This window comes from Eptesicus fuscus, chromosome 6 (assembly GCF_027574615.1).
Source record: "Eptesicus fuscus isolate TK198812 chromosome 6, DD_ASM_mEF_20220401, whole genome shotgun sequence".
Classification (NCBI taxonomy): Eukaryota; Metazoa; Chordata; class Mammalia; order Chiroptera; family Vespertilionidae; genus Eptesicus; species Eptesicus fuscus.
In genome coordinates this window covers 31,726,237-31,738,381 of record NC_072478.1, presented here as the reverse complement: position 1 = coordinate 31,738,381, position 12,145 = coordinate 31,726,237, and the positions used below count along the sequence as shown (strand labels likewise).

Genomic DNA, 12,145 nt, shown 5'->3' with positions numbered 1-12,145 from the left:
ACACGTGGATCAACAGGAAGTGTCATTCAACTGTTGATGAAAAATGCAAAATGGTACAGCCACTTGGGAAGACAGTTTGACAGTTTCTTACAAAGCTAAACATAGTCTTATCACATGATCCAATCACCATAAATGAATTGAAAACCTCTGAGTACATGAAAACCTTCACACAAATGTTTACAGATTTGTTCATAATTGCCAAAAACTGAAGACAACCAAGATGCCCTTCAATAGGTGAATGGATAAATAAACTGTGGTACATCCAGTGGAATATTATTCAGCGCGAAAAACAGATGAACTATCAAGCCACTGAAAAGACATAACCTTATATGCATCTTGCTAAATGAAAGAAGCCAATCTGAAAAGGCTACAGACTGATTCCAACTACATGACATTCTGGAAAAGGCAAAGGTATGGAGACAGTAAATAGATGAGTGGTTGCCAGAGGACTGGAGCAGAGGAAAGGATGAACGGGGGAGTTTTAAGGCAGTGAAACTATTCTATATGATCCTGCTAATGGTGAATACATGACATTACGCATTTGGTGAAACCTACTGTACAACACTATGAGGGACCCTAATGTAAAAACTGTAAGCTTCAGTTAATAATAGTGTAACAATACCGGTTCATGAATTGTAACAAATGCTCCAAACGAATGCCAGGTATTCATAATAGGGCAATCTGTGGAGAAAGGGAAGTATATGAAAACTCTGTGTACTTTCTGCTCAATTTTTCTGTAACCTGAAGACTGCTCTGTAAAAAACACACCAAAAAAAAACAACAAAGAACCACCAGAGTAACAGCAGAAATAAAAGCATGGAGGTCAGGATGCAGAGCACATAGAAATCAGCTGTGTACTTCTGATATTTTTAATAGATTACTCTGGTGACATTGCAGAATACATCTGGTGAAGGCAAGACAAAGTAGACAGGTTAAGAAATGACTGAAATAATCTAAACAAGAAATAAAACATTCCTACCAGTGGTGGTAGGAATGAACAAGGCATTTCATTCCTGGGGAGAAGGGAAAGGAAGTCGATGAGACTGAGTGAAAGGGGGCACTAGAAACTAAGATGGACAAGAAAGATGCATGAGCACATCTGAGGTTAGTTTGGGTTCTGATACACGTGAGGGTCTACATGGAGTCAAAGGAGAGATGTCTAACAGGCAATCTGAAATGAGCCTGAAGCTTGGGGAGAGGTGGGAGCAGGGAGTAGTATACGGCTATACTTAAAATGTGAATGAATGAGATCACCAAAGAAAGCATGTACAGCACTAACTACAGTGGGCCCAGGACCACAGAAAACATCAATTTTTAGAGGCAAGCAGAACAAGAGTAGCCCTCAAATAAAGAAATGATCAGAGATAGGAGGAGCAGTTAGAATGGTGTCATAAAGCCAAGTATATCAGGTTGAATGGTTGCTCAATCTTCGTCTTCCACAGTGTCAAGCTCATAAACAATGGCAAAACCAAAAATTCAAGACTTATCTATATAGCATATTATTTGGGGATAAGAAAGTAAATGCTAAGAAACCCACTAAGAGTTAAAAGTGTTTGCCCTTGGGGAAAAGAGGAGGAAGTGAGAGATTTGGAAATACTGGTTTTTCTTAGAGTCTTTACCTAGATACAAACAAACAAAACAAAAACACTTAAGTACAAGGGAGAAGAGACCAGGATTGCTGGTACATTTCATTAGAAGTTTTGGGGTTTAATTAGCCATAAATGTAATATAATCCAGGATATATAGCCACCAAAGGTCAATGCAAGTTTCAATTACGAGAAATATAATATCCTCATTCAAATAACAGACTGAACTTCTTTTTTTGTTAATCCTCACCCGAGGATATTTTCCACTGATTTTTAGAGAGAGTGGAAGGGACTGGGAGAGACAGAGAGAGAAACCTCAATTTGTTGCCTCTGGCAGCTGGGGCCGAGAATTGAGCCTGCCTGCAATGGAGGTATGTGCCCTTCACTGGAATCGAATCCTTGACCCTTCAGTCCTTGGGCCAGTGCTCTATCCACTGAGCCAAACCAGGCAGGGCCAGACGGAACTTCTTAGATCACATCAGGAACAGAGAATTCAATTTGGGTACCATATTTTAAGAGGGTCCAAATCCTATCTCTCCCACCCATCCTTTTTATCCTAGAGCTCCTACCCTAATTCAGGCTCTTAACACATCACACTTCTAGGTAAAGCCAAGAGTATCTTTTTTTTAATTTTTATTTATTTTATTGATTTTTTACAGAGAGGAAGAGAGAGGGATAGAGAGTTAGAAACATCGATGAGAGAGAAACATTGATCAGCTGCCTCTTGCACACCCCCTACTGGGGATGTGCCCGCAACCAAGGTACATGCCCTTGACCGGAATCGAACCTGGGACCCTTCAGTCCGCAGGCCAACGCTCTATCCACTGAGCCAAACAGGTTTCGGCAAGCCAAGAGTATCTTAACAAGTTTTTTTGTGTGTGTGCGCATTTTTTTGTTTGTTTGTTTTTTTGTCTCCAAACTACCCTACATCTTATATCCAAAGTAATTTTTTGAAAATTTACTTTGTTCATATCACTCCCTTTCTCAAAAACCTTAAGCAGTTTGCTATTGTCCAGTTTCTTGGTGGGACATTTAAGAACTTTTACAAGCTGATTCCAAACTAACTTTGCAATCCAATGAGGCTTTCCCAAACGAATGATCAATTCCAGGCAGTCTGGTGTACTCACTGTTCCCTGCACACACTTCCAACATCTCTCTCTCTGCGCCTCAGTTCCCTGTGCCCTTGATCCCATTACTGTTTGAGCCTGCTCTCTTCTGCTTATATGAGCATCCTTTATGTCAAGCAAGCTCCACACATTCTTTTTTTAAATATATTTTTACTGATTTCAGAGAGAGAGGGAAAAGGAGAGATAAAAACATCAGTGATGAGAGGGAATCATTGATTGGCTGCTTTCTGCAAGCCCCTTACTGGGGATCAAGCCCGCAACCCTGGCATGTGCCCTTGACTGGAATCGAACCCGGGATCCTTTAGTGTGCAGGCTGACGCTCTATCCACTGAGCCAAACCAGTAAGAGCTAAGCTCCACACTTTCTACTCGGCTTTCCTAGTCCCTTTTACTGCAAGGATGTCTCTGTCTTCTGGACTCCCACTGCATTCCCTACTGTGTCAATCTCTTTAGTCACCATGTATAGAATGACTCTGCACCATTAATTACCTTTTAAAACTACCTTTTATAAATATCAATTATTTTGAGAGCCATAAGCTTAATATGGCCAATAATATCTATCATACTGTGAAAAGCGCCAAGCCTCAATCTATACTTTTAAAGACACCAAAACATCATTTACTCTTTTTTAAGCAAAATGAATTCTTTCCCTTTCTAGGCCCTCCTAGCATTCTGTACTCATGGTCCACTCCACATATATCATAATACACAGATTATATTAGTCTAAATTCCCCATCTCTACCTCACTACCTGGGCATTACATGGAGGCAGGAATTTCTGCCGGGACAGATACACAATCAGTATTACATGAATTGAAGTACTCACCCCACTGGCAGTTCTGATGGGTTTTGCCTTTAACTTGGGGACCAAAACCTTTCGATACTGAGGTGGGACTGCGGCAATGATATCCACCAGGCGAGGCTGTGCTGAAAGGCCGTATTTGGCAGCTGTCTTGGTTTTCACCCTGAAAGTAAAACATCTAGCATTATCAAGATCACAGCATTTCAAAGAAAAGCTACCAAAAGAAATGGCCTGTAAATAATATCATCAACTCCTCCTCTACCCTGTCATCAGATGACAACAGTGGCTTTAACAACTGTAAATATCAGGGGCCTGGGACAGTGACACCATGTAGGTCTCATTCAAAATGGTGCTCCAGCTTCAAAGGATTCTACCTTTTCTCAGCCTCGGCACTGCTGCATTTGGAATCCGATTAATTCTGTCGTGGGGTGTTTAGCAGCATCATTAGCCTCTACTCACTAGCACTCCTCTTCCTGTTGTAACAACCAAAAATGTCTCCAGATATTGCCAGATGTCTATTGGGAGGAGTGAGGGGAACCACACCTGGTTGCAAACCACTGTCTCAGATCAACAAACAAAAAAACAAAAGAAAGCTACACAAAAGTATTTTAAAACTTTTTCTAATACAAAGTATACATAAAAACAGAACATAAAACATATATACTTTTACAATTATAAGGCAACCACTTGTGTAACCACACTTCAAGAAATAGAATATGATCAACTTCAGAATACCAGTTTGCCCCTTCCTGATTATAACCCTACTAGAGGCCCAGTGCATGAAATTCGTGCACTCGGGGTGGGGGGGTGGGGGCGTCCCTCAGCCCAGCCTGTACCCTCTCGCAGTCCGGGAGCCCTTGGGGGGATGTCCAATTGCCGGCTTAGGCCAACTCCCCACAGGCAGCGAGCTTTGGGGAGTGGGCCTAAGCCGTCAGTCAGACATCCTTAGTGCTGCCGCAGAGACGGGAGAGCTCCTGCCACCACCGCTGCGCTCGCCAGCCATGAGCCCGGCTTCTGGTTGAGTGGCACTCCCCCTGTGGGAGCACATTGACCACCAGGGGGCAGCTCCTGTGTTCAGCGTCTGCCTCCTGGTGGTCGGTGCGTGTCATAGTGATTAGTCATTCCACTGTTCGGTCGATTTGCATATTAGCCTTTTATTATATAGGATTCTCACCCCCAGGAGTAACTTTATCCCAACTAATAATTACTTACTCTTCTCTATAATTTTAACAACTTTTCTTTTCCTGACTGTTAGCCAAACCCTAAGAGTCACCTTAACTTCTAATTTTTAACCCACCTAAAAATATTGAGGTGTTTGCATCATTTTCTACAAATGTGAACTGAGTGTGTAGTATGTCCAAAGACTACAGAAGTACTTGGTATATCAGGAGGTATAAGGTATAGTCATTTCATGCTCTATGTTTGCAGATAGACATGAACAAAAATAAATGTGTGTGATAACACACACACACACATACACACACACACACACACACACACAACGAGTACTTCCAGCATTCAAGAGAGTAACTCAATGTGTGCTGCGGAGACATTCATAGAAAATGGGCCCAGAAAAAAAAAAAAAACAGACTTCAGACATGCAGTGAAAACACTGAGAGCAAATAGGATGGCTTATGTGAAGACACAAAAACAAATGTACACATATTTTAAGAAATATGGGCAGACCAACTTGACAGAAAGCAAAAGATTGTCAATGTAAAGATGCAGAAAATTAAAAAGCTGGAAAAGTGGAATGAAGTCAGACCGAGTGGCCTTACATAATGGGCTGAGGAATCTGCATGTAACTCCATAAGCAACTGGGGACATGCTCAAGTTCCTGCACAGGGAAACGACATGATAAAAGCTGAGACCCTAATTGGACCTAAGGAAAATGATTCAAAGATAACATTAGTTTCAAGCTTGGGTGAAGGTTAACACAACTAATCAAAGACGACAGCTGAGTAGGAACTGATTTTAAGGAGAAGCTAGCTTTAGCTTTAGATGTCTAAATAAAAGAGAATGATAAAAATTTATAGTAAGTAGAAATGCTCACTAAAAAGAGTTGTATAATTGGTAGTATAAGCAACGACAGAAAAATAAAAAACTGCCAAAGACATGGCAGAAAAAAGATTAAAATGTAAAGTCTTGCCCTGGCAGGTGTGGCTCAGTTGTTTGGAGCAGTGTCCCATACACTGAAAGATTGAGGATTTGAGTCCCAGTCAGGGTACATATCTAGGTTGTGTGTTCAGTCCCTGGTTGGGGCTCATGCGAGAGGCAACCTTTCCATATTTCTCTCTCTCTCTCTGTTCCTTCCTCTCTCTAAAATCGATAAATATATCCTCAGGTGAGGATCATAGATAGGTTAAATAAATAGTCTTCATAGTCAAAAAAGAATAGTTATTCCTTTAGCAAATGTTTATTAAATAAGCACAATGTTCCAAGGAAGGGGTAAAACATCACAGTATCTCAACTAACAGAGAGTAGGGTCTTAAGAAAGGTCATGCATATGGTGAGACAGAAGACATATTTCCACATCCCAGCTCTGCCAATCACAGTCATTTATTTTTAGACAAATTATTTAACCTTTCTGTCTCAGATTACCCATCTATCAAATGACGATGATATAAGTACCTACCTCATACAGTGTCTGAAAGGATCTAATATATACAATGCACTAACACTGACTGGGACATAGTAAGCGCCCAATAAATATTAGAAGTTATCAGTATTATTAGGCTATGGGATAATTTTGCCATAAGTGGTTGGGCAGGGCAGAAAAGCTCAATTCTCAAGTAAAAAATAAAGCATGAGATAGGAAACAAGTAGAATTTGATAATTTCATAAGAGATCTATTACCTAAGTATAAGACTGCCTTCTTTTTTATAGATCCACTTACTTATTTAAATCGATGTCTTTTCCCTGTTCGTGGGCTTCAATTAGTTGTTTAATAACATCTCCTATGGTCAGCATCATTAGCTCAGCAGGGCTGAGGTCTCCTGGAAAGGTAATATTTAACAATGTAAAAAAATCGTATTATTCAGTAAAGATGTTTTTATGTAGTATCCGTTTTCCTTCCAAAATTATTCCAACCATGCCAAATAAATAGCTCAAGTTCACAAGACACTGAATCTCTGTTTACAAGATGATCGTATCTTTGGTATCTTTATTTTAAAACAAACCTGGCTTCACCTACAAATGGGAAGAGCTTGCTTTAGAAGCTCATACACCACGAGAATGATAGCGACAAACATGAGGAGAAAGAACCTAATTGCACAGGAAAGGACCAAAATAATTAAAGTAGCTTCCCTTTATCTCCAGACTTATAATTCTATTTACATGTCTTATTTCATCTGATTCTCAGAACACAGTGAGACAGAACAGGAATATTTGCCTGTCCCATGACAATGCTATCAAGGGGTGAAGTTGAAACTCAAACCTAGGTATCTTGCAGAAAGTAGTATTTACTTTGTAACAGAGAAGTTGTGGGTTTATACTCTCTAAGGGTCTTAATGCATCTCTAAGATATAATCTGTCCGCCATCATGACCCTCTCATGGCAGCTGAGGATTCCCTTCTCGTCTAAAAGGCAAGAGCGGAAGCTGACATGTTCTTACATGACCCCATCCCTGCAATCATAGTTGACCAGCACCTACCCACGTCAGGCCAATGTGAGCTCTTCCCCTCAAGGCAAAAAACCACAATCTCTCCAATGATAAAAACTACGAGATTTCAGGTTGGGAGCTGTTAGCAACCATGCTTCCTGTTCACACAGAAAGCTGTTGTTCCATGATAATAAAGTCCCCAGGAAGAAGCACAGAGAGAAAGCCTGGCAGTTATAGAGCCTTTTCATTTACTTTATCTCCTCTGAAGCCTCACAATACTGTAAGGTGAGTATCATTATCTCACTTTACAGATGTGAAAAATTAAGGCAAGTTAAGATGTCAGTGTAAACGGCAGAGTTAACTCAAATCCGGGTCTTTTCTCAACAACTTCCATGTTTTTTTTTTCACTGTACCAAGCTGCCTCTAATTTAATGAGACAAGGCTAACACGAACAAAACAATCTGCAAGGGTTGAAAAAGTCCATCTAAAATCAAAGGCTAAATGCTTTCCAAACCATGTAACTCAACTCAGCACTCCAGAGTTCTAGGAAGGCACCTCATTGGCCGTATAACAGAGGGAGGCCTGGTGGTAGAGGTAAAGGAAGGGGAAGAGGATGGGAAGGAAGTGCCTCTTTCTCCATTTCAACCAAAGCAGCTCAGCTTTCACCTGTTTAATACTAAGTGTCTGCATAAGGATTTGGAGGAAAAAGGAGGATTCAGGTGATAAAAATCGATAAAGATTGGAAACCCACCTGTATAGCCCTTGAGTGTATCAAGAATTAGCTGGAGAAGTAAATTAGTAAGAAAAGGCTTCATGGAGGAAAAGGCACAGGGGTCTTTAATGAAAGAGCAGGATTTGGACAAGCAAAACAGATGGCAATCCACAAGGAACAATGTTAGGAAGGGGAATTACCTATCCTTGTAGGAAGGAGCACTGTCTAACCAGAATAGAGTAAGATGTACCCTAATAGATTATAGGGCGCATTGGCTACTAGGCAAAGACATTTAAATGGAGTTCAATAGATAGTGGAGAATTACATAATCTCAAGTTTGGGAGTAAAAATATGAAAGTAGTGTTTAAAGAAACTAAGTTTACAGAAGAAAACGAGGATACAAAAAGTGATTCAGCCGGTGAAAATACACAAAATCTGGGTAATATGGGGTGGAGTAGAGGTGGGCTAGAATGGGGGAAAAGGGGAACATATGTAATACTTTCAACAATAAAGATTTTTTTTTTAAAAAATCTGGGTATTAAGTAAAAGGCTCTTAAAAGGCAACATTGTAAAACACACACACACACACACACACACACACACACACACACACACACACCACCACCCTCAAGATTTACAGTAAAATCTTGGATGATAGCCTCCCTCCGGAGCTCTCAACCCCTACGGGCTGTGTGATAATGAGAAGATCAGTAACTTCTAAGCTCCATTTCCTTACCTGCAAAATTGGGATAACACATATCTCACAAGACCAGTGTAAGGATTAACTGAAATAATGTCTACAAAAGCCAAAGAACTATTCAAATTAGCTATGGATTAAGGTGAGTTAAGAGGATGGTGGCCGGAATGGTAAGGAATAAACTATTTCAAGAGGCAATTTCTAAGAGCTAATAGGGTTTGGTGATAGACGAAGTTAAAAGTGTAGAGCTGCCCGTCTTGACAGATTAAGGGACAACTTAGAGGAAGAAGATGGCTAATTTGGGGCATGCACTAGGGGAGTTGGATGCCACACACAACTGAAGGTAACTTGGACACTTGTTGCTTCAAAAAACTGCAGCTGATGTCAAGAAGCATAGTAACTAAAAACTGATTTTTTTAAAAAAAATGTTTTTTGGGGTTCATAGAGCCAGTCTGACCAACCAGTTCCACTTCCTAAGAATAATGTTTGGGCTGGAAAGTCATGTAACTCTTTGAATCTCAGCTTCCACTTGTTGCGTGGTTGAAATGGGAGTGGTTATCAACTTCAAAGTGATTAGCAAAACCTCAATAAAAGGTAGTTACTATTATCATAAAACCTGTGAGAAAACACTTGACATTTGATTCCATCCAGTTGAGAAACTAAAGATGGAACTGCTCCATGCTAACTCGGGAGGTAATACACATGGACCTAACTGTCCCACAGATTCCAAGAATAATCCGGGGTTGTTTTTAACCTACGGCTTGAAAAAGAAATCTAGAAGGAAAGAAGAAAAAGGGGGGGGGGGGGGAAACAACACGTGCAACGTGTCCTTAAAAGCCTTCAACAATGAAAGAATCCGAGAACGAGCTAAATCGACCGACCACGTTAGCTACTCAGAGAACATACCTTGAAATAAAAGTTTTTCTGCCGTTTATGCAAAAGCCCCCAACTGAAGGCCAAAGAGGAAGAGAGCGGCGGTAGGCTGGTCCAAGGGAGCACAATAGGTAAAACGAAAAGGGAGGGGTGTGGAGCGGACAGAAAGACCGACCCCCGGCGGGAGGGCTGCAGGGTCAGGCAGCGGGTTCCCGGGGGAAGAACTGGGCCCAGCACCTGCCCGCGAAGGTGTGCGCCCCTTCCCTGCCACCCCCACCCCCTCTCCCCGCCTTCCGCACCTTTCCGCTTCTGCCTCATCGCTCCGCTGTCGCAGCTGCAGCCTCCACCGATAATGTGGCTACCAGCTCGGACCGCGGGGAAAGTTGACAGCCGCAAAGCAACCCCGCTTGTCGTAAAATGAAAGTCAATATATCGTAAAGCTGTTCCCAGACGGTGGTGCGCGCCGAGGCCGGCCCCGCCCCTCGCGGAGCGCTTAGCGGAGGCCCGGAGGCGGGGAAAGCTTCAGCCCTGATGCTTGGGCGTAAAAAGCTGGGCTTGGGGAAAAACAAACCAAAAACAAAAAATAATAATAATAACAAGTCAGTAAAACCTGGACTTGGGTGGTGCAGAGACAGGACGAAGCTTACGCATAGAGGCTGCGCCAGGAAGCCTCAACGAGGAGGGTGTGGATGTAGGTGGTCTCTAAATAAGGGTATGGAGGCTGGGCAGGCACAGAGCATTGATAACCATCAGGAACACTATGGAGGTGCCTGCAGAAAATGCACGCGTGCGGTTTTTGTAGAGTTTGAGATACCGTTTTCGTGAAACCCACCCTTTATGATCTCCTTTATTCATGAACCAGAATGGAAGAACCTCTCTCATTAACATACAGGTAGGAACCTATGCTGTTTCCAGTTCCTTCCCACCAGAATTGAGGTAACCCACCTTGTCAAGGTTTGTGACTCCCCATCAGGCCAATTCAGTGGTATTTATCTGTCCTTATTGTCATCCTAGTACCAACTGACATAGTTAGCTTCCTTGAGAAGTCTTTCATGATAGGACCCCCCCATGCTTTCTTGGTTTTTCTTCATATTTTTCTTTTCTCCGTCTCTTTGGTGAACTCGTCTACCTCACCTCAAAATATTGGCGCACCAGTTCCCACCCCTGCCACTCCGCTGCTTCTTCATGTTAGCCTTGCCTCTTAGCCTTCTCTTTCACAAAGTGATCCTTAGAGCACCAAAGCTTTAAATACCATCAACTTCCAGAAGCTGGAAGTCCAGTCCCAGGTTCTTCCCTGTTTGACATCGTATTAGATCCTGGTGTCTAAAATGCATCTCAAACCTAACATGTCTGAAACAATTCTATTTTACTCCAAATCCGCTTTCTCTATGCTTCCTTATGAGGACTTATAAGAACTTCAATATAATAATTTGTGGTTCAACATTTGTATTTCTGTAGTTTGCACTCTGAGGCTGCTTGCTGAGCACGACTCTGCTCCTTGGACTTGGAAACTGCCTGCAGAAAGATGTCCATGCTGTTTGACTTCTGTTGATGAGTAACCCAATCGCTTTTGTTCTACAAGCCTGAGGGGAACTAGGATGTTAATAAATGCCTAATCATGGGTTACCCACTGTACTTTTTTTAAAAGTATATTTTTATTGATATCAGAGAGGAAAGGAGAGGGAGGAAGAGATAGAAGCATCAATGATGAGAAAGAGTCATTGATTGGCTGCCTCCTACATACCCCACACTGGGGATCGATCCTTCAACCTGGGCATGTGCCCTGACTGGGGATGGAACTGTGACCTCCTGGTTCACAGGTCAACACTTAAATCACTGGGCCATGCTGGCTGGGCAGTTACCCACGGTTCTTATAGCACAGCCCCACTTGCTAACCATTGAGTAAGCTGATGGTTAAAAAGTCCAGTTGTCCCCACCAATCAGAAAATGAATAATGTAAGTTTGTTGCCTTGTTTCCCCTAGCAACCCATCTCTTCGATCGTTTGCTCCTTTCAACATTTGCCTTTAAAATCCTAAATTTTTCCCATCCATTTCGTAACATGTCTTCAGTTCATACCAGGGGTTACATCCCTGACTTGAAAGTCATATATGAATAAAACCCTTTTAAATTTCTTTTGGAATTATCATGGGCCCAATATGGCATCACTCTTGCTAAAGCCCATGACACCAAACCAAGGTTTAATGCCTGACCTAATTGCTGTTTAAACTTTTCCTATAAATATAATCTTAATCAACTAGTCTGGAATATTCTTGTCAAGCACCAGTAAGGAAATCTATTACATGGACCTTCTCCATCCCCCATAGATAGAAGAGGCAATCTGCATAATAAAAACTTTGCCAGCTTTACATTCCAGAATGAAAATTAAAAACAGCCCTGGCCAAGTCACTCAATTGGTTGGAGCATCTTCCTGATCTGCCAATGTTGCTGGTCTGACCCCTGATCAGGGCACAGACAAGAATCAACCAGTGGGTGCATAAATGAGTGGAACAACAAATCCATGTCTCTCTCTCTCTCTCTCTTTCTCTCTCTCTCTCTCTCTCTCTGTCTCTCTCTCCAATAATAATAATCCTATATAATAATAGACAAATATGCAAATTGACCACACCTCCGACACACCCACAAGCCACGCCCACCAGCCATGACCACCATCCAATCAGAGCGAGCATGCAAATTAACCCAAACCAAGATGGCTACAGCCACAGAGAGCAAGGTTTCCTAGGTAACAGA

General features: G+C 41.9%; 1 protein-coding gene across 1 annotated transcript in view; it reads right to left on the bottom strand.

Annotated features, from left to right (window-relative positions):
* ELP3 (elongator acetyltransferase complex subunit 3) overlaps nucleotides 1-9,753 on the bottom strand; it is a 95,418-nt gene extending 85,665 nt beyond the window's left edge. The window contains exons 1-3 of the mRNA XM_008150845.3: nucleotides 9,696-9,753; nucleotides 6,410-6,509; nucleotides 3,538-3,676 (exon numbers count right to left, since the gene is read on the bottom strand). Coding sequence (XP_008149067.1) covers nucleotides 3,538-3,676; nucleotides 6,410-6,509; nucleotides 9,696-9,714 — 258 coding nt within the window. The 5' untranslated portion in view covers nucleotides 9,715-9,753. The remainder of the gene's footprint in view (nucleotides 1-3,537; nucleotides 3,677-6,409; nucleotides 6,510-9,695) is intronic.
* Nucleotides 9,754-12,145: the final 2,392 nt, after the last annotated feature.